General features: G+C 37.9%; 2 protein-coding genes across 4 annotated transcripts in view; both read left to right on the forward strand.

The window, feature by feature from the left end:
* The window catches only part of UEVLD (UEV and lactate/malate dehyrogenase domains), a 37,546-nt gene extending 15,268 nt beyond the window's left edge, over nucleotides 1–22,278 (forward strand). For both annotated transcript variants that reach the window (XM_065065227.1, XM_065065229.1), the window contains exons 13-21: nucleotides 4,017–4,101; nucleotides 5,967–6,032; nucleotides 6,606–6,769; nucleotides 8,033–8,159; nucleotides 10,785–10,851; nucleotides 12,547–12,638; nucleotides 19,112–19,314; nucleotides 20,675–20,914; nucleotides 21,942–22,278. In XM_065065227.1, coding sequence (XP_064921299.1) covers nucleotides 4,017–4,035 — 19 coding nt within the window. In that variant the 3' untranslated portion in view covers nucleotides 4,036–4,101; nucleotides 5,967–6,032; nucleotides 6,606–6,769; ... (4 more) ...; nucleotides 20,675–20,914; nucleotides 21,942–22,278. The remainder of the gene's footprint in view (nucleotides 1–4,016; nucleotides 4,102–5,966; nucleotides 6,033–6,605; nucleotides 6,770–8,032; nucleotides 8,160–10,784; nucleotides 10,852–12,546; nucleotides 12,639–19,111; nucleotides 19,315–20,674; nucleotides 20,915–21,941) is intronic.
* On the forward strand, nucleotides 84–22,278 carry TSG101 (tumor susceptibility 101). 2 transcript variants are annotated; one of them, XM_065065233.1, is made up of 10 exons: nucleotides 84–239; nucleotides 4,017–4,101; nucleotides 5,967–6,032; nucleotides 6,606–6,769; nucleotides 8,033–8,159; nucleotides 10,785–10,851; nucleotides 12,547–12,638; nucleotides 19,112–19,314; nucleotides 20,675–20,914; nucleotides 21,942–22,278. In XM_065065233.1, the coding sequence occupies exons 1-10, from the start codon at nucleotides 198–200 to the stop codon at nucleotides 22,029–22,031; spliced, it is 1,176 nt and encodes a 391-aa protein (XP_064921305.1). In that variant the 5' UTR covers nucleotides 84–197; the 3' UTR covers nucleotides 22,032–22,278. The 2 variants fall into 2 exon arrangements, with proteins under 2 accessions (XP_064921305.1, XP_064921304.1); XM_065065232.1 differs by having other exon boundaries at nucleotides 87–239; nucleotides 12,544–12,638.
* Nucleotides 22,279–22,819: the final 541 nt, after the last annotated feature.

Below are 22,819 nucleotides of genomic sequence, written 5' to 3' on the forward strand. Positions count from 1 at the left end.
GGGCAGCGCGCTGCGCCCGGCTGGCCGCGCCGGCCCCGCCGCCACGGGAGGGAAGTGTCGTCACGGTCGGACGGAAGCGGGAGCTGCTGCCGGAAGCGGGCGCGCGGGGCCGCTTCCTGTGTTTACCCAGGGGCGGGAGGGGGCCGGGCCGGTGCGCGGCGGCAGCGGGAGCGGCGGCTGGGGGAGGAGGGGCCGCCATGGCGGTCACCGAGAGCCAGCTCAAGAAAATGCTCGCCAAGGTAATGGCGGTCCCTTCCCCTACCTGCTGGCCGCCCTCGGCCGAGTCGGTGCAGCCTCAGCGAGGGTCTGGTGGCGGGGAGCGGGGTCCTGCCCGCGGCCTGGCAGGCGAGGGGCGGAACGGGGCCTGTGTGTCCTGCAGCCTGGGTGCTGCCCCGGGAGGCGTCGGTTCCCCCTTCCTATCTCCCTCCTGACGGGCGGGCACGGGCCGCCAGCCCGAGGCTTTGTCCCGGGCTGTAGCCTGCGGGGCTCCGGAGTGGTCTTGTTGGCCGCTGGGCGAAGCTGTGACAGAACGGCTGTGTGCGGCCAGACACTGTAAATTGAGTTAGTTTGTGAAGGAAAGAATGCTGCACCAAACCTGAAATATTTCCTTATTCGTAGTCCTGCTAAACTTTCGGTTTGGGTTCAGATATGCTGGTAAAAACTGAATAAACCGGTTGCCCAGCTGAGGCTGTCGAGCGTGGAAGTGGATCAGAGCTGCAGTGTGGGCTGGTGGGCTGTACGGTGTCTTTTGCAGTCACTGGTTATCTGAAGGTGGAAGGCAAGCTCCACTTCATTGACCGCGTTAAGGGTGGGTCTTTTGTCATCCTTGTTTAAGGAAATGAGAAAATCTCTTGGAAGGTAAACCATTAATCATGTGTGGTTGTGCCACTCTTCAGGGGAAAACTGGGCTTTGTCCAGCAGCTTGGAATGAAACTCCTAGGGCTGAATACTTTGGGGGAGTTATGGTTCTGTTTGGGTTAATTAACAACATTTAATCATCATATTTGCACAATTTTAAAATGAAATAAAATAGGGGATGATCTGATCAGAATTGAAGAAATATTATTAAAGGGTCTTTCACCTGCATGGAATCATTGACAAATTTCTTTATTAGCTTGAAGATGAGGGCTGAATGCTACCTCTGTATTGGCAAATGAGATCATGTATATATTTGTATACTCCTGTTTTCTTTAAATGAATTATTGCCATGCCACAGAAGAAACACGGTTTACAGTAGTCCTGTGTCCTCCTTCCCCTGTGCTTGCCTAGTTTGTACCCAAAATGCCATCTGACTTTCTGTAGGTAAGTTCAAAGTGGAATGTACTTAACAGCTGATGAAAAGTGAAGTTGCTGTTTCACGACTCTGTATTTATTTTTCAAAAATAGTTAAACTTTCTGTTCTATAGAGGGAAGCTTAGTGATATTTCCCATATTGGATAGTTCAGTGTGTGAGATGACAAAAGATTTAAGCCATAATTTGGGTGAACGTAAGCACTTAATTTAACTTCAGGTATTTACCTGCTGACTGATCTTGAAAAGCTTGATCTCTTTGTGATCTGTTTCCTGATATGTAAAATGAGGAGGATACATTTGCCATCCCACAATGGAGGAGGAAAAAAAAAGTTTGGAAATTAAAAATTCAAATTAGTAAGTTTTAGTTACCTTTGTAAAAACCACTAGGATCTTATGTTTTCCAGTAAGGTTTTGACACTTCTTGGAAATGCTCAACTAATTACTCTATGAACACAGGAAAAGGTTGTCTTGTAATATTCTAATATGACTCAGAATGGAACAGATAGATAAGCACAGAAGAGTATACTTTGTGATTTAAATAAGAAATATTTTAGAAAAGCCATCATTCTCATAAGGAAAAAAAACTAATATGTAATTTTAATATAGAGAACTTTGGTCTTCAGTAGCTATCTGGATCTAAGTACTGAAATTAATAGCTGATGTAGCACTTAATTTTGCTTGTGGCAGTAGCTGGAATCTTACAAGCTTACCTCCACTGAGCAAGTATTCATCACTCAGTGTAAAAACTATTTGCAGCAGTACTCTTTTTCTTAGTTTTAAGAGACATGAAAGTATTTTTTTAATTTTCAGGTGTTGGACCTGAAAATAAACTGATACCAAATCTAGGTTTTCTCAGCCCTGTCAGCCACTGTGTATCAGACTCCCAGAAGGTGTGATGAGCAGTTGGGCTTTGGTTTATATATTCCTCGACTAAACTGACTTGAGACTCTTGGGCCAAAAGCAAAGTTAAATCCCAACTCTGAATCCTTATGCTTGTGAGGAGCTTCTGTTAGTGGAAGCCAGTTCTTTTTGTTAATAATGATGATGCTGTTCTTCTTGAGTCTATATCCTGTACCATAAGGTAGCCTCCTATAAAAAGACCCCCTCATACTTTTTAAAGTAGCTGGGAACATGCTGTCATTCATGCTGTGGTAACACATTCAGCAATGTGGGTATTTTACTGCCAGTCCCTGGGTGGCCTAGCCCAAATTCCACAGACCTCTGTCTCTGTGATGTACCAATGCCTGTTACCTGTTTGTCGCTTCCGCTAGGTGTTGGGGAAGGAGGGAGGAATGTACCCAAATGGTAGCAAAGTTGTCTCTCCTCTGTCCCTCCTACATGCTCCAAATCCTGCACCCGCTTCCCAGAGGAGGCTGAGATGCTTTACTGCAGCCCTCCCATCCAGACAGCGTCCAGGGGCTGCCCTGACCCTCCAGCTGAGCGGCCTCTCTGCTCGTGCCCCTAGTGGAGGGGCTGCTTTGCTTTCCCACAGACCCGTGTTTTGACACCTGACTGTGTGGCTGGTTTGCCCTTGGTCATTTCAGGAAGATAAGTCACAGCATCCTCCAAAGTGCAGGTGCTTTTTGTTGACCAAGGTGGCATTATGGGAAGTGGCATGGTGTGTTCATCATTACTCATTAAATAAGAGTTATCATGCGCAGGAATACCATCCTTGTAAATCTCTGTAGATAGGAAGAAGAAGAATTAGTTTCTAAGCTTCACAGCTCATGAGTGTTGGTTGGAGCAAAGGTGATCTTTACCCGTGGCACCATGCTTTGCTCTCAGATAATGTCTGAATTAATTTGTTCAGATGTTTCTAACATCTGTGTGCTTTGGGTATCAGCCATTTCATTATGTTGGGCCTTTTTTTCCTCCTACCATGGTTGAATGAAAGGATGCTGTCTCTTTATGTTACTTAAGATATCTGAAGAGTGTAATTTTTATTTAGATTTTTGTTACAATGAAAATATTGTCAGGAGACATTATTAGTTTTCTTTTTAATAGTAGTTATCAGGAGGAATGGCTATGAGGTTAGAGAAGTGTGCCACACGTGATCTGGCTCTCTGTTGCCCAGGAATCATCTCCTTTGTTGTCTGTGGAATACAGTTCTGAGACTGTTCAATTCAATAGTAGTGTTTTACAGATTTGTGTTCCAAGTTACTCCCTGCTCCTCCTGATAATACTGGTTTTACCTCCTTCCTTTTATTACTAATAATGTCATGCCTTGAAATGTCTGCTTTCTAGTTGGTAAAATACATTAAAATGCTGATCAATGATCGATAAATACTGTGATGCTTTGAAAAGTGCCATGAAAGATACCTATGAGGCTCAGATCCTAGGTAGTTGTGTGTCAGGAATGTTCAAAATATCATTATATTTGTTTGGAGATGCATTTTTAAGATCCACATATATTTCTTAGGTACTGTTGGTTATAGTGGAGTGTGAATGAAAAGGCAATAGTTTTCCCTAAATCACTTGACGTATGGTCCCTTATTTAAGATTAAAAGCATCTTAACACCTTGTTAAAGTTTGGTAACTTATATAGGCAGCATTCAGTCAAATAATATGGAGAACTAAGTTCTTATTCCAAAATAAGAGTGGAGAAGAATGGCCGTATATCAATGTAAACTCTAATAAATGCAGTCCATTGGGTAAAATAAAACCAAATTTACTGACACTAAAAATTTAGTCTCTAAAATAATTCTTTCTCTTTTGTTTTCCAGTATAAGTATAGAGACCTAACTGTACAGGAGACGACCAGTGTTATTACTCAGTACAAGGACCTCAAACCTGTCATGGATTCGTATGGTTAGTCTGTGCATGAGAATTTTTTTTTTACTGAATTGTTGATGGTTTTTATATATTTGATAGTTTTTGTCAGGAAAAAGGAGACTAAAACTAGGAGACATAATCTGAGTTTCTCTTGTTGATGTTTGACATCAATACTTCCTTAGAAACACAGACAGTTATTTTCTAAAATAACCTTTCTATATTACTGAGTCTATCTAACATGCCAAGAAGTGTTGCATTTTTCACAGCTTAACTTTTATTTAATCACTCAGTGATGTCATATCAGTTGGTGTCCTGAGATTGCTGATATCTTACAAATTTAGCTTTGCTGTCACATGAAGATATTTTTAGAGTTCTATTTAGAAAGAACTGTAAATCAATGAACAAATGCTTCATTAAAAGTAATTTTGACAGACCTTGAGAGTATGAAGAAGACATGGTCACGTGTAGAGCAAATTGGTATGAGGGGTTTTGTAATGTAAATTAATTATGACAATCACTGTTTGTTAGCTATTTTGAAGGCTGTGGAGTGCGTTAAATGAAGATGTTATTGAGTGTCAGCTCCAGAGGCTGAGGGCATGGCTTCATAAGACACAGTGAGCCAGCATAGCTGCTGAAATCATCCTCCTTCTGATCACCTTTCTTTAACTGTCACCTGTGAGATTCCTTTGTGAGCTAATTCATATTACTAATACATCATCAGAGGCTCTATAGTCTTCTGCTTTCTGAATTGTACATCTGGACTGAGAAGTATTAAGAAGGGACATAGACAAGTACAAGCTAAAGTAATTTTAGCTTCAATAGCTGCAAGGCAGCAGCTGTAACAGAAATAAATATTCATGCAGTGACTAGAGAACCAAAAACAATAGTGAAAGGACTGTGGTTGGAATAGCAAGTTTGCATAACGATAGTGATCAGAATTCCAGATAGCTCTGAGCTGTAGCAAGAAGCCCATTTGTCTTACTGCCTTGGAAAGGCTGAGCACAAAACCACTTGCAGATAATTGATACTATTTGAAAAAGTGAAATAAGCAAGAAGAAAATGGTTACTTTGCTGTTGAGATAATTTTCAAGTTTTATCAATAATGAAATATATACACCCATTGAAGTCCCAATATGTTCTACTTGCCTTTGCAGAACATTTACACCCAAAAGAGTTGTACACAATAAGCTACATTTGAAGTATGACCAGAAACTTTCAGGTGAAATTAAGAAAAAAAAAAAAAAGCTTTATTGCCAGAAGTTGATTTATTCAGCTACATATAATCTGTTGGATTGAAACGATGGGAAAACTAAATACAGCAAGTCAGTAAATTGAGGTCAGGGTTCCTGTGCAGTTTGTGAACTAAGATGTGGCAGTGAGTCAAGTGCTACGCATTTCTTCCTCTTCAGTATATTATTTTTTTGTTAAATTACCTTTTATTGATTAGGTAATAAATACAAATGGCCCAGTGATTTTCAGTGTCCTTGCTGACCTTTTTGTTTGGAGAAAGCATAAGGTATTCTTTGTAATCCTAAAGCAACAGTTGTTTTTTAAATTAAGTTTGAGTTCAGATTATCTTTGTAGCACTTCGTACAATTTGCAGTTTGTTTGGTTCCAGCATGTTTTACTTGGTCTCTGAATGAGGAAACAGTTTTATTTGCAGAGAAGGTAGTGTGACAAAATATGATATTCATAAGAAGTTAGTCTACTGTAGTCGTAAGAAGTTACCTGACTCTAGTCATTTGCTAGTCCATGAATGTGCAAGAGCAGAACCTTTCAAGCTGAGTTTATATATGTATAATATCTGAAAACGTATGCTAATAAATAGATGGGGTATAACCTGAACAGAGATGAACGCAGCAAATATGTTTGTTTTTAAAATACTGTTTGTTCCCTTTCAGTTTTTAACGATGGCACAGCTAGGGAGTTGATGAGCCTCAGTGGAACCATTCCTGTGCCTTACAGAGGTATACATTTATTATTATTATTATTATCATCACCACCAGTATTTTCCCAAATTACATGAAAAGTTAAGATTTGTCCTAGTTCAGTTTCACTACTTGGATGATCACTATTTTCTTGAAATCCTTTACTTGTCCAAAGTGAAATGTTTCAAAGAAATTGTTCCATATTTCTGCTGTGGAATAAAATGTTAATGTTGAATATGGCTTCTTCAGTCTTGCACATCTCTGTAACATCTCTTTTCCTTCAGTACTGCACATTTTTCAAGCTTCTCAAATGGATGAGGGTTGCAAACTGTTTATTGCTGCAGCTAATGATAATTCAGATTAGTGTCTAGTAGAACATTGTAGAACAAATGAGATAATGTATTAGCGGTAAATGGTAATTGTAAGTCAAATTGTTCTGAAAAATGTTGAGTTCATAGCCATGTTGTGAGCTCTTCGTTGAATGTTATTAGTAGATTTCAGTTGCTGACTCTGCAGTTGAGTTTACAGGGTTTAGGAGTTTTTTATAAATCTGGATAGAAGAGGACAGATAGTTGGAGTAACTTTTAAAATCTTTCAACATATCTTTTCTAGGTAACACATACAATATCCCAATTTGTTTGTGGCTGCTGGACACCTACCCTTTCAACCCCCCGATTTGTTTTGTTAAACCCACTAGCTCTATGACAATAAAAACTGGGAAGCATGTTGATGCAAACGGAAAGATATACCTTCCTTATCTGCATGAGTGGAAATATGTAAGTATTGCTCTGTTATAAATTCCTTTAGAAAGTTCTATCGTTTTTTACAAAAAGCATAATCCTCTTTATTTGAGATCTTAAACCATTTTTAAATGGAAACAACTGCTTCTTATTTGTGATATCTTTGAGTTTACGATGTTGCATTCTGTTGCCTAGTCAAATGCATCTTTAATGTACAGTTTGTGTGGTTAAACAGTGCAGCATAGGCGTCCTTCCCTGGCAGGACACTGATGTGGAGATCTGTGAGACACGAATATTTATGGAAAGGAAATTAAAAATTCTGTTAAACACCTCTGGGCTGAAATTATTCTCTGTGATTAAAGTGGATTTGTATGAGCACTTGGACTTCTTTATGTAGGCATTACTGGAGCTTCGAGTACATGGATATATTTGCTTTACCAATAAATAAAAGCACTTAGCAGTGCAGGCCTCATAGAAGTTTTGACCAAAGTACGGACTTGTAAAGATGACAGACTGTGCTGACAAGGTCAGAAGAATGGTACGTTAATTAAGTATAGGTGGTAGTTCAGCACTTGCATGCTAACAGTGGAAGATGAGTGCCCAGATCAGGATGCAGGTTTTCCACAGGCAAGAGGTTCATCTAAGATACAGGTGATACGAATTCATTCAATTTGAGAGGCTGGTAAAAATAAGTAAGTGGATTATAGAGCTAAGAAAATTTGGAAATGGAATATTTAATCTGGTGCTGTGTTCATTATGCTTGTCCTTATTTTGGTGAAATGAAATCATGCCTATATTACATGTAGTTATAAGCTGAGAAGCCTAGTTTAGCTATACTTGAAGGAGGTTTGTGTCATTCCTTAGCGGGTTAGAGTACTTTTTCTTTTGAGCTATTCTGAACCTGAGCAAAAGCTGTATGCTGTATGAAATTGAAATGTCTGAAAACTTAGTGATCTGTACTTTTGTGTTGGAGAGTGGATTTAGGCTTTTAAAAAGTCGTTATAATCCATCATTGCACAGTCACCTTCAGTCATTTATTGCCATGCAGTGGATACAGAACCATGTATTACCCAGTTTATTCTGGTTGTAAACACTACTGTAGCTGTATTTTGGTGTACCAGTTTGAATACCAGCTGGCTGGTTTTCGAATCTGTAAAGAAATCGATAAAGGGAGTTAAATATGTATATATGTATGTAAATATATCAGGACTGATGGTACCATCGGTACCATTTTGTTACTGTAGTCAGTTAACTGTCTGATAACAATACCAACAACTTGCCATTTGCTTTCCCTCACAGCCCCAGTCAGACTTGCTAGAACTGATCCAGGTCATGATTGTTGTGTTTGGTGAGGAACCTCCAGTCTTTTCTCGGCCTACAGCTTCATCAAGTTACCCACCATACCAGGCAACAGGCCCACCAACTAGTAAGTGGTCGTGGCTACTAATGTCTATAAATAATCATAGTAATATTCCAAAGCATTTTGTTGCTCGTCATAGTTTGTGAACAAATGATGTGTTCTAGTCTAGAATGATTTTCTATATGGTTGGCTAATGAATTCACCGGTGCTGTGCTTGACCTTTTGAGCTATGTTGGAAGAAATGTGTGTGTTTCTTTGAATTTTGGAAGGAAGGGAAGAATCAAGTTTGTATTTAGAAAAAAAAAGGAGGGGGGTGAACCCACCCCTCCCAAACTACCACCAACAAAATTAAATAAACAAACCACCCCCCCAAGCCCCTCAAAACAACAAGTAACCTATCACCATTGTCAACATTCAGAGATAACCTTAAAATAATATTCAGATAATTGTCTTTGTAGCTTGTATTTTTTTTTTATTCTGATAATACAAGTCCATCTGTTAAATTTCCTGCGACCATTGATTTCATAAGCAAAAGCATAGTGCTTGTGCTTTCTATGCCTACACTCCTGTTTTGGTTTTTAATTTTTGAATAATTGCTGGATGAATATTAAAAAAAAACAAAGCAGCCTTGTGATCTTTCATTCTTCTTTGTTGATTTAGTACGCTGACATACTATTCATTCTCATTTTCTTGCAAAAATTCTCAAGACTTTTTGAAGTCTTATTTAAACTTCTGGAGGTATCTTATTTTAAAGACTGGGGACAGGTGGGTGGGGGAAAAAGGGGAAGTGGGAAACAGAAAATCCTAGAGGTTCTTCCAAAAGGAGACTCTGCATTGGGTGGAAAAACAAAACAAAACAGTAGAGGAGACCTACTCAAGGCAAAGACTGAGGCAGAAGGGGATGGAGAGCATATCAGCTGCAGGTTGCTTAATGATATTGTAACAGTACTACGTTAATTTAGTGATAGAGTAAGTGTATTTGAGGTTATATATTTTTGCTGGATTTTTAAGGCTGTGTCTATTTTCTATTGCAATGCACATAGCGTTACATCTGAAAAGCTAAAGTACTATTCATTATGACTTCCAACTGAAACCATTTTTAGCAAAATTTAAGCTTCCTAATGTGTGAGATGAGGGGTAGCAAACATAAATGAGACCGGTAGAGATAGTTGGCTAAAGGTGAGTGTTTGGGACTTGTCCAGTGCCTGCCCACCTATGAGAGCACCAGGTGATTCTACTGTTCTGATTTTCAAGAACAGCAGGTGTCAGTACAAGTGTAGTTTTAGTAGAGATTGTGACCTATATTGTGCTTTAAGAAAGGATGAGCGATTGAAATGCGCTTGATTACTCAGTGCTAGCATAGCTGAACTAATTTTAGTGGAAACGTTTCAGGATTCTCACATTGTTAATAACTACTTAGTTTTAATAGTGTAGCCAGGTTTTCCTTATTTTACAGACATCTAGGTTTGGGTTTTTTAAGGACTAGATACAGTGTTTAAGAAGAAATGAAGCCCTTTTTAAAATATTGAGTCATTTGGAAGCATTCAGGGATGAAAATAGCTCTTCTCTTTAAAAAAAGAAAAGCTATTTGATGTAATATTCTTCAAATTACAAGAAATGTGGAATAAATATATCCAAACCATAATTTTTATAGTAGAATTGTGAGATTTCCAAGAAGAAACTTAAAATTCTTAGGATTGTTAAAGCTGTAGGCGTTTATATGTGCTGGTAAAAATTCTCAAAGTATAACTTCTAAATGGCAGGAATTACTGGATAAGAACATGATTGGGTTGTTAAACAGCTAATCAACTGTTGTGTAATCTGGCTACTCTGAAGGTACTTAAGTTATACACTCGTTATTTAGTGAGTAGAGAACAATGGGTTCATTGGAAGGGGTATTTTCTTTTTTCAGCTATTATATAAAAACAGAGACAGCTCTCCAGGTGTGTAATTTTTAATAACACTACTGTTTTTTTTATTTCCCTAACTGCAGATACTCTTTTTAATGTATTCACATTTTACTTACTGTAACTACTTGTTGCGGATTTTTAAATCTATATCCATTTTTATCCATGCAGCGGTCAGTTTAATGATTAAGAAAAAAAATAAATACGCAATGAAAGGTGTTCTGTCCCATTGTTCTAAGGAGTGTGTAATTGGCTTCAATTACAGTTCTTGTACTCTTCCTCCGAACAAAATACTCTTAAAAATATTTTAACTGAAGTTGATAGGTAGAGGTAGAATCTTCAGAAGTGCAAAATTTGCCTGCGTTATTGTGAAAATGTGTTTGGATACAGAAAGGCAATTCTAACTGGTCAGTGCATGGAGGGAAGGTCTGCTGCGGTTTAGTCCTTCAGGTGTTTCAAGGGGAAGCAGCTGCCTCGGTCGGTTGGCACAGAGATTGCTCCCAGCAAACATCTGCATGTGTCCCACTTGCCAAGCTGCACAGGAGCGGCTTTGGAAACATCTGGGGGTGCTGTGAGAGATGGTGGTGGAGGGTGCAGGGTACGTGGTGTTGAGGGGTTTGGCCATAGAATGACTTATCTTATTGTTTCATTGTGTTACACTGTTGTTGTTGTTCAACAAGATTTTGAAAAGCATCTAACTACAGCATAAGTACAGCTCACTATTGTGATATTAATGTATATTGAACTGAAAAGTAAAAATACACAAAATCATTATTTTATTTAGCTTCCTATGTGCCGGGCATTCCAGGTGGAATATCTCCCTACCCAGCAGGCAGCACCTCTAACCCGAGGTAAGAACCCATTTAAACCGTCATGGTTTACATAATAGACAGTTTCACTGAACAGTGTCTAGTCGTAGGTTTATTTTCCTAAGGTATATTTGTTGTATAATTTTCGTGTTAGCATTTTTTTAAGTGAGGACTGAATGCTTTTCAAGCCAAAAGAAAGTTTGAGAAAGCTTTAGCTTTCTTAGTGTTGCTTGCTTCAAATACAATATACTTGAGTGACAGATGTATTTTGAAAATTATTACCTAACTCACAGATGTTATCTTGCTTCACTTATGTATCAAATTAGTTTTTATAAGATTTATACCCTACAACTTCAGGTTTTTTGTTAGTGTTGTTAGTATTGTTTGGGGTAATTAGCAACTCAAAACGTTGAACAAAACAATTGCTGGATTAATACAAACCTTGACTCCAACATAAATGTGGATTTGATTCAGAGAACTCATAAGAGAATTTGAAAGGCACAAAATTATTTTAAAAGCTTTTTATTAATCTAAAGACTGTTTTTTAAAGTGTATTATATAATAGCTTGGAATAAAGCTTTTCCAGAAGACTTGCAGTTCTGTCTTAGCAAGTAGTAAGATGCTGATTGCTGCCTCCTAGTGTGTACCTACATTTTTTTCCCATCATAATTGATTATTTTTATTATTAATATCCTTTTGTTGTGATTTCATGTTAGGAGCATGTGAGGATTTGCTGTAGTATGTAACATATTTATTTTTAAAAAGAAAAAAGTGTAAACCCTGTAAGCATTAGAAAGGTGGAGGGGTATGTTTTAAGAAGTGAAAAATGTTCTTATGTTCACTTAAGTTCTTATGGCAAGTGTTTTCCTCCTAAATATGTTTAAATAAAGTGCTCCTAATGTTTGTACAAAAATGAATGATAGAATAACTATTTTAAAAATAATATAATTTATGAATGAACAGAAAGATTTTAAGACTTAAGAATTTGCCGTTATCTAAGAGGCACAGAATATGCTTATTTCATATTTTACATGTTCTTCTTGGGCCATTTTGTTTACTTACAGCCATAGTTAATACTCTGCTATATGCAGGTATTTGTCAGTCTAGTACTGACTAATTTGAGTCCTTGTTTTAGCTGATACTAAATGTATTTTAGAAAGCTATTGTAGACCATCATGTTACATGTCATCTTGCTGTTTTTTTCCGTGAACAAGTGAATACTTTTGCTTTCATTTGTTATTCAGAGCAGGGCTGAGAATTTCTGGAGGAGTTTCATCTTGCAGCCATATTTTGCACAACATTTTTAGGACTACATAAAGTGGTTCAGCCATCATATTGTTAACTATTCTCATTAAAAATTATTAAATTGTAATTGCCGTTTGTGCGTTTGTAGGTAGAATAATTGCTTTTGGATACTTTTGTGGTTTTGTATGGCAAGTTAGAAATTGCACGGCAAGAGGAAGAGATTGAAGAGCATTTGGAATGATCCAAATGCTTGACCAGGTAATAACAAGATAGGGTTTCAGATAAAATGGTATCTTCTTAGATCATACCAGAAATACAAATTGTGAAAGATGTTAATGTGAACAGGAAAAGAGAAAAGGTATAACTTGGCCTGCAATTTAAACGTTTCGTTATGTAAACAAATGTTTAACATGGTGACATAAAGTTAATCTATACGAATGATATTTTACTAATATTTGCATAACATGAGTATACCTTTCTTTGTCTAAGCAGTTTCCCAAACTATCCTTACCCGGGTGGTGTTCCATTTCCAGCAACCACTAGTGTCCAGTTCTACCCTTCTCAGCCTCCTGTGACTACTGTTGGTGAGTAGATTTGAAAGGATTTCTCTGAAAAGTGAAGCTTCCATCCCTCTATAGCTGATATGTAAGGAAAGAAAACTGAAAAAGGAAAAATGTAGTGTTCTTAATTTGACCTTCCAAAGTATTGATCTTCAGTTTTAAAAGTAAGAACAAAATACATTTTATGTCCTTCACTTTATATTTTGTTTAGTCAGGAACTTGATGAATTCCTGTGTTTGTGCAATGCATTGTGTGCACTCGGTGAATATGTAACTATTGCAAGTTGTTCTTTTTTCTCACCCTTTAACTGTATGTGACTTTTGATTTTCTGTATTGCTCTGTTTGTGGTTTATAAAAATGCTTTTCTCCTTATTTAATCATCTACTGGATTCACTTTACTTACTCTTTATTTATACTTTCTTTACTCCAAAAGTCATAGCTATCTAAAGCAGAGGTTTCCAATGCATTTGGAATGACGTTCCTTTTTACTGAGTTTCTTCTCCAGCCTCTTCACTGTTGCTTCTTAGTGGTCCCTACCTGATACTCCTTTCTTCCCTTCAGCAGCAAGATCTAGGGTATTAATGTGTATTTTTCAGTGTCTGCTGCTCCGTGGCCCTGTGCTGGCAAAATACACGAGCTCGGTTTTCGCTCGGCACCTCCCTTTTAGGATACATGTAACAGGTTGGGAACCAGTGATGAAGGTCACCTAGTGCTGGTGCAGTAACTTTCCAATGGAATGACAGTCCTTTTGGAGCAGTTAGATGATAAGGATGTAGACACTTTTGTGACCTCATTAAGAGTATCAATCATTTGTAGTCTCTTGCACAATACTTTAAAAGTGCATTCAGAGGTTTTTCATGTAATGTGTAATCTCACAGTTATTTATACGTACTCTTCCGTCCAGAGCTGAGCATATTTGGAAATTTTCATTCACACAAGTGGAGACAGAGCAAGTTTACAGCTTGGCAGAGGAAGGTAGATGTTTCTACTTTACTCTTAGAATATTTGATGAGTTCTTTTGTTGTTACAGTACTCAAAAACAACAATAAATTGTATTCTCCGTGTGCCTGATCCCATCCTTTGCATACACATTCTTTCAGTCTTTTGAATTAGAAGAGTCTTTTCTGAAAGTTGTTGGCTGTTTCAGTGGTCATCTCCACTCTGAGGTGACGTGTGTCTGCGTCTACCACACGTACTGCAAGAAGGCCACTGTCTTGAGTCCTTGAGAACTGATGGTCTCCAGTGGCTGTCATGCGGGGAGCTGATAAGAACATTTCTAGGGAACATCGGCTTTCTGCAGCATCTTTCTCAAACAGATCCATTTTGCTTTTATGTAGTAGAGAGGTTGTTTAAAATATAGATGTGTCCTATTTCATTTCTTTCCTTGATTTTCATCCCCAGTGAAGGTGAACAGAGGTGAAATATCTGCCAAATATCATGGAATGCTCTTCAAGTCCTGAGTTAGATTAACAGAATCACAGAATCGACTGGGTTGGAAAAGACCTCAGAGATCATTGAGTCCAACCCTTGGTCCAACTCTAGTCCGTTTACTAGATCATGGCACTAAGTGCCATGTCCAGTCTCAGTTTAAAAACCTCCAGGGATGGTGAGTCCACCACCTCCCTGAGCAGGCCATTCCAATGCCTGATCACTCTCTCTGTAAAGAATTTCTTTCTAATATCCAGCCTAAATTTCCCCTGGCAGAGTTTAAGCCCATGCCCCCTTGTCCTATTGCTAACTGCCTGGGAGAAGAGACCAATCCACACCTGGCTATAACTTCCCTTCAGGTAGTTATAGAGAGTGATGAGGTCACCTCTAAGCCTCCTCTTCTCCAGACTAAACAAGCCCAGCTCCCTCAGCCTCTCCCCATAGGTCTTATGTTCAAGTCCCTTCACCAGTCGTGTTGCTCTTCTCTGGACCCGCTCCAGCACTTCAATGTCTTTCCTGAACTGAGGGGCCCAGATCTGAACACAATACTCCAGGTGTGGCCTCACCAGTGCAGAGTACAGGGGAAGGATCACTTCCCTTGTCCTGCTGACCACGCTATTTTTGATACAGGACAGGATACCGTTGGCCTTCTTGGCCACCTGGGCACACTGTTGGCTCACGTTGAGCTTCCTGTCAATTAGAACCCCCAGGTCCCTTTCTGTCTGAGTGCTCTCCAGCCACTCTGGATTGTCTGATACCATGTTGTAATGCCAAATTTTGTACTGGCAATTTAGCATTAGATGGATTCATTTGATGCAGCTAGGTAAAAGTCTTACACCTGTTACACACGGTTTATGTCTTGTGCCAAATGAAGTGAAAACACGTCTCTTTAATCATCTGCTGTATTTACAGTACTGTTTGGTTTTGTACAGTATTGTGTTTCTTTCTTTCAACTGCAAATGTTTATTTCCAGTACAGATTGTCTGGTGATGCTTTATTGTGATAGTTTATTTGGGAGCATATCAGGTGCTACAAATTTAGAGTTTTGTGTGGATGGTGGTGGGGTGTTTCCTGTATTGAGCTTAGTTTGGATCAAATGAAAATACTCAGAGTAGCTTAAGTTTTTAAAAATAGCTGTTTTTAAAAACAGCTGTTTTTTCAAATAGTCCTTCAGGCTTTTTCTGTTCAATCATCTGCCATTAATTACTTTTCCAATGCAGTTACTAGTTCGATGATTCTGTAAGGTCACTTCTGAAACCAGACTCTGCCTGCTAAAGGTTAAGGGTTTCAGTGCTCTGTGGATTTAATGGCTGTGTGCCGTAAAATCTTCCCCAAGCTGGGCTAATTATGGAAGTGACAGAAAATGCTAAGGGTTCATGCTCTTTAAGAAGATACATAAAATCTAACTGACCTGTATTGAAATGATCTTTTTATATGTTCAAAGACCTCTTACCTATCTTTTGGCACTTCTATTTCAACTTTCATTGTGTTAGGTGCATTGTGATTTTTTTTTTTCTCTATCCTACTTCACTGTTGAAGTGAACCTTGTGTAAAATCTTCCAGAGTGAGGGATATCAGGGGAAGAAAAAAAATAGAACTGATGACTTGTTCTGATTTTGCATTAGAGAATATGGTCTACTATGTAAACAGTAACTGAAATCGTGCTAATACTATTCTTGAAGTGAAATTGGACTGTTTTGATTTCGAACTTGTGTATTTACAACTTACAATTGTCTGCCTCACACAGGAAGTCCTAAACAGTGAATAAACTCTGTCCCAGATAGTTTGACTGACTTGGTTTAAGTTTTACTTCTCATTGTAGAAAGTACTGTTCTTTTCTCCTCTTCATAAGCAGCAGCAATGATGAATTCCCGTGTTTGTGTGTATAGTGCCATTTGACATCTTCTGTTGCTAATTCTAATAGGTAGTTAACCAAATACTGAAAATTATCTTGTTGACTGGCAACAGGGTGCATTGCTTAAGCCAGAACTGTAAATCAGATCAGGTATTGGGACATTTATATTTTCTTTGCACCAGTTGATTAAAAATTTAATATCTTTTTTTCCCAATAGTAATTGGTTTATTTTAAAAAAAATTACTCACATTGTGGTGCCATTTGTATGTACGTAAAGTGCTCACATTAGTAATAAAGTCTGATGTTTTCTTAATTTTAGAAGAATTTGGTGGGTTAGTAAGCATGATGTGCACCTTCCTGTAGTTCATCTCATGTCATTTGCATAGCTTTACTTTTCCAGATATCTGGCTTGGTGTAGGTTTTGTGGGTAGGAATAGGACAGGAAAAGGCAGATGAGTTTATGCAGTCTTGTTCTGTTAGCAGCATAAGTCAAAAAAATCCTCTGGATTTTTTAAGGATTCTGAAGTGTGCAGTCTTGTCACCAACAGTTTGCATTTGTTAGTATAACAATACCAACAGGCACTCCAAATAGATGTTGTTGTTGTTGTTGAAAAAAAATATTATGAGACCCTAACAGAAAATTGCTCATTTTTTTAAATTTCTTTTTTTCTAAAGGCAGAGTTTAGATTTTTAAACTGTGTTCTGGATTGTTGCTGATGATCAGGAAGATATCCAGTCTACCCCAAGAACACAGTAATGCTGAAATTGCAGTCCATCTGTTTTCTGAATAACTGTAGTAAAATTATTGTGATCTTATTTCGGGCTAATAGTAGTTTAGTTATTGAGTACTATCAATAACGTATTCAAAAATACATTTATTACTCTTTGTCTTAGTGTAATTTACTCTGAAAATAGCAGACTCTGAACTACTGTGTTTAAATGGGAAAATTAATGTAATGGTTTGAGTTGCTTGTTTGCTTTTTCTGAGTCCTGTGGTTGTTAAGGAAGGTGAAGACGTTGATTGGCTTTCAGCTGGCTTGAGACACTTTTCTGAACCTTTGGGAAGGAAAAACAAAAGTACACTAATGGGGTTTTCTTTAGCTCTGTGAGATTCGCAGGAGCCTGGATGGATATTTTTTCACTTTGTAATTTTTTGAGGTCTGGGGTCCTGGCAAATCTGATGTACGTAACGTCGTAACAACTTCAGGGTTTTGATAATGGTGTCTATGGTAAAAATTCTTTTTGGAAATTTTCTTCCCACTTACAGAACTTCAAATCTCTACTTTTCATCCATAGAAGTTAGAATGTTTAAGCACAAAACCAGATATAATTCTTGCTTTATTAGTAATTGTTACAATCCAATTGCAGTTTCACTTGATCTAGAAGGTCTGGAGCACAAGTACGGGGAGATTGTGACACTCCAGTTTTTCTCACAGAAAAATGGTTGGAGTGGTCTGTGATAAATACAGATACAATTCTGCAACCTGTAGCCTCTTGACATTCTCCAGAGCAATCCAAGTGTCCTGGGCTGCAGGTACACACCACTTCTGTCACAGACATGGAGGATTTACCTTTCTATTTAAAAGCTGTTAGTGACAGACTCTTGAAATTAGGTAATCTCATTGAAAGGATGATTTGTGAAAGCAATAAAAATATTCATGCTTAAATGTGAAAACCTCTAGTGCTTCAGAGGGAGAAGGACTAATGAAATATATCAGATAATTTATTCTATTGTATTTTCTAGTATTGCTGCATCAAAATATTTAATAAACTGAAATTACAAGTTGTATCTAGCAATCAAAACAATAAAAAAAGGTAGTAACCTCAGTTGTTTTAACTCAGTTACATAGCAGCCTCAGTTGCTGATTAATTGTAATGTCAATCATTTATAGAGACTAGTGATATCATACTAGAACAGTATTGGTTAGTAGTTTGTTTCGCAACTACTAAATCACTACCCTGAGTTTGTGGGCATGATGGACCAAGTGAAGCTGGCAAATTAGTGTACTTGCAATAAGATTGTATGTTGTCATCTTTGTCTTATGCTTACCTAAAATAGCTACGTTTGCTTTTTTAGAATCAAATTGTAAAAATAATTCCACAGAATCTCTGTATGCTTCACTAATACTCTTTATTCAACTAACATTAAGGAAGTATATTATCCAGAGAGAATTTTTACAGGTTCTTCATGGGTGCCATTAACTAATTTTATGAACCACACTCCCCCCCACCCTGCTCCAATTACGGTACCATCCCACAGGAGTTTAAAAAAAGAAACGGTAGGCCCAGTGCAACACTGAACATGTACCTAAGCCTGCCATCTGATTTTAATCTGCTAGTGCATATCTATAAACTGTACACTAATACAATTGATTAACATTTCTCTCTCTGCCTTATAATCTTTTAATAAATGTTCCTTGTTAAAGTAAGATTAGCTCAGTATGAATGTTCTGTATTAGTGTTGATTGTTTCACTGCCCTCCCATACCTGCCCTAGGATAGCTGAATGATCATCATTGTGAAACCAATTGGAAAGTCTAGATCATATTTTAGCTTTTTAATCACTTGATACGCTCTGGTAAATTGTCACTTAACCAGACCCTGTGTTTAGATCTCCGTAAATATAAAAGGCAACAGTTAAGCCATTTTTCATTGAAATTATTTTTGTTAGCTTAGTGTTTGTTTATTTTTATTAATCTAAAACAAAGACTGCCCCTCCAAAAAAAAAAAAAACAAAAAACCACAACAATAGGAGAAAACAGTAGTTGGCAAGCCTCAAGATAGACAGTACCTATAGGCAAATTCACTGTCTCAAGACAGCTGTTGCATTAATTGCAGTTCAATACGTGTATCCATTCATTCCCACAGAGTTTACCAGAAATTTATTATTGTTTTAAAGACTCAGACAAACAAGATTTGTAGACTTTGGGGGAAATGGCCAGCCCATATTTTAATTAAAGGAAACTTGCAGATATGGGAATAGTAAAGTGAATTAATGGATTTGTACTGCAATTTACTTATGTACATCTTAATGTGTTTTATCTCACTGTGGTCTCTTCGCCGCTTCTGAAAATTATTATAGAAAACAGTTTATTTTACTGTCTTGTATTGCTAAAGTACACACAGCAAATTAGCCACTCTGTTTTCAAACTGGCCTTATCCTGCAGCCAGTGCAGAGCAGACTTAATGTTGTGCTTGTGAATTTTCTTGTGCAGGACCCAGTAGAGATGGAACTATCAGTGAGGATACCATTCGAGCTTCCCTTATTTCGGCAGTCAGTGATAAACTGAGATGGCGGATGAAGGAAGAAATGGATCGTGCACAAGCTGAACTCAATGCCTTGAAACGGACAGAGGAGGACCTGAAGAAGGGACACCAGAAACTGGAAGAGATGGTAACTCGCCTGGATCAAGAAGTGGTAAGCTGAGATGAAACACTGCTCTGTATCCGAGTATTCGTAGCACTGAACAGAAGCATGCGGTTAATTCGTTATTATTTTTAAATATATATTCTCTTTCCAAATTAAGGCACATGTGTTCAGGCTGAAGCAAGTCAGAAATAGCAATGACCATAAGATGCCCTGTCCTGTATGTATCTTATGAATGTCATTATTCAGTGGTAGAGGAACAGTGTTATTTTTTTCGTCATCCCCCCTGTGAAAGATGTCAGTGGTGTGAGATTATTTCATAATTGTGTCTCAGTTTCTGGCTAATGATGTGTAACAGCAGCACTGGAGAACATTTCGGTGTCTTAGTGCAGGGACACTGATTTTAGTCACAGCCTCCTTGTATAGCCTGCAGACTTTTTCTTTCCCAGACAAGAGTCTCTCCTACTCAGTATGCTCAGAAATTCCTACAATTTTCCATTAAGGCCTGACATCTTTTGCTTAGTCCATCTGCTCCTTGCATAACTGCTTGGGAGTAATATTTTGGGATTGATGAGCAGTTTCTGAAATGAGCTCAGTGCTCAGATATGGTTTTAAATAAATATTAGGAATTATTAATAAAGACTAGAGAACAGGGAAGATATGGCACCCTGTAAGTCTATGATGTGTTCACTGTAAATGTAGTGTGTAATTCTAGTCTTTCCTGTCTTGGAAAAACAAGGACTTCAGTAGAACTGCAGATGTCTGGGAAAAAGACAGTGGGGACAGAGTGGAATGTGATAATGGTCTATATGGATTTGAGTGATATGAGGAAAAACACGATGATGTGCGGTATCTTCCAGTGTGTTAGCTGTGGGATATCAAAAGTATCACGAGACAAATTCAAAAGTAGCAAAAGGAGGTACTTCTCTTACAGATGCAGTTGAATTATAGAGAACACTAATGGGTAAAGTCAGCATATTTTGTTCCCTGGCAATACAGTTAAGTATTTATGTGATCCATGCTCAGCAAACTTGTATAGGAACTTACTCCAAAAGACACATTTTCCAAAGATAGTAATTGTTTTAGCTTTGCCTTTATTATCTTTAGCTAGTTTAAATGGTTATTTTTCCTTATGCGACACCTTCAAAATACTTGAAGACTGTTAGCATGCCTTCTCTACAGTTAAAATTGGTAATGGATTGACATTGTCTAAAACAGCCTTTTCTTTTTCAAAATGAAAGAAACCAAAATCTATAGATTGGTAGCTCTTTCCTTGTAAAAATCATACTAGAGATGAGTAGCGAAGGACCAACTGGCATGTCTAAAAATCTTTCATCTTAACAGTTGTATCACAAGAAGACATTTGGTTCTTGGGACCTAAGAAATAAATAAACATCTGAATTGCTTTTAGGCTGAAGTTGACAAGAACATTGAACTTCTCAAAAAGAAGGATGAAGAGCTCAGTTCTGCCCTAGAGAAAATGGAAAATCAGTCAGAAAATAATGACATAGATGAAGTTATTATTCCTACAGCACCACTTTACAAGCAGATCCTGAACTTATATGCAGAGGAAAATGCAATTGAAGACACCATCTTCTACCTTGGGGAAGCATTAAGACGTGGAGTGATAGATCTAGATGTCTTTTTGAAGGTAAGTTTCTTGGGGTGTTTTTAAGAAGTGCATTTTAAATGTGTTTAAATACTTCAAACTCTTTTGTTCAGCTTATTAATGTGATTTCTTTGCTGAAGAGGATCCTGGAAGTTTTAAAAGACAAATTTCAGAATTAAGATAAAAGACCGATTTTATTAGCATTATAGATATGAAGTCATTTATTGTTAGACAGGTGTAACAGTGTCAACATAAGCTTTCCATTGGATTTGCAGTCTGTGGATGCCTAGAAAATAAAAAAACTAGCTAGTTTTGCATCTCTAGCAGAGACCTTCGTAGACAATTTGTTCTCTTTCTTTGCTGTCCTTAATGCTGAAAGTTTTCATAATGTTTGGTTTAATAACCTTCCTTTATTTTGAACCTTATGTGCATGGTGATGGCACACCAAATAAAAACAGATCTGTTGTTATTTTGAAATATGGAATAAAACTACACAAAATATGTATGTCAGAATAAGTACTGTTGCCATCAAATCTGGAAGGTTAGTGTGCAGATGTGTTAATAGTCTGTACCTGGGCCACTAGGTAACAGGAGTTACCAGTCCTTCCTTTTTCTAACAGTTGAGGTTCCCCCCAAATTACCACTTACGCTTTGCTTTTAACATCCAGCGTACAATGCACTATGTAGGGATACATTATTTCCTTCTTATGTAGCTGGCTAGTTCTGTTTATCTACTGCTAAAAGAACATTCTCTGCCCCATGGGAACTGCATTAATCTAACTTCATCTTGGAATACATATTACTACGTTTCTCTTTGATAGGAGTATGTGCAGTTAATAATTAAAATCACAAAAAAAAATATATTAGAGTGATTACATTTGGTAGCCATCTGCAAGTCATTTTAAGCCAAGATGTTATTTAGTAGACTAATGCATTTAGTGTTTCCAAAAACCTAACATCTTGTTTGGATCATGATCTGTGTCTTGCTTCGAAGATGTGTATTGCAATATAATCAGGTTATATTGAAATTTTCCCAATAGCCAGCTGTTCTTATCTTTTCTTTCTGCAGCATGTACGTCTTCTGTCTCGCAAGCAGTTCCAGCTCAGAGCATTAATGCAGAAAGCAAGGAAGACTGCTGGACTCAGTGATCTCTACTAAGTTCTCAGACTTGAACTGGGAAGTTAGTTTTCCTTATGAAGCAGCCATTCTCTTGGTGTTTCTCTTAATCAGTAGGTGCCCAGAATAAGTTATTACATCATTCAAGTGTAAGATATTTTGAATCAATAATATATTTTCTTTTTGGTAAAGACTAGCTTTTATTAATGCACTTTCTATCTCCTGTAACCTTTGTGCTGGTGGACTTACGCTGAATAAAATTTGTTGCATATTTTCTTCCTCTACAGAACTGTGTACAGTGTGCTTTCTTTACAAAGAGACCTGGCTTACGCAGTGTCAGCTTAATCACAGAATCACAGGATGTCAGGGATTGGAAGGGACCTCAAAAGATCATCTAGTCCAATCCCCCTGCTGGAGCAGGAACACCTACATGAGGTTACACAGGAAGATGTCCAAGCGGATTTTGAATGTCTCCAGAGTAGGAGACTCCACAACCCCCCTGGGCAACCTGTTCCAGTGCTCTGATACCGTCACTGAGAAGAAGTTTCTTCTCAAATTTAAGTGGAACCTCTTGTGTTCCAGTTTGAACCCATTACCCCTTGTCCTACCCTTGGTTGTCACCAAGAAGAGCCTGGCTCCATCCTTGTGACACTCACCCTTTATATATTTGTAAACATTAATAAGGTCACCCCTCAGTCTCCTCTTCTCCAAGCTAAAGAGCCCCAGCTTCCTCAGCCTTTCTTCATACGGGAGATGCTCCACTCCCTTAATCATCTTCGTTGCCCTACGCTGGACCCTCTCCAGCAGTTCCCTGTCCTTCTGGAACTGAG

Source organism: Columba livia, chromosome 5 (assembly GCF_036013475.1).
Source record: "Columba livia isolate bColLiv1 breed racing homer chromosome 5, bColLiv1.pat.W.v2, whole genome shotgun sequence".
Taxonomy (NCBI): Eukaryota; Metazoa; Chordata; class Aves; order Columbiformes; family Columbidae; genus Columba; species Columba livia.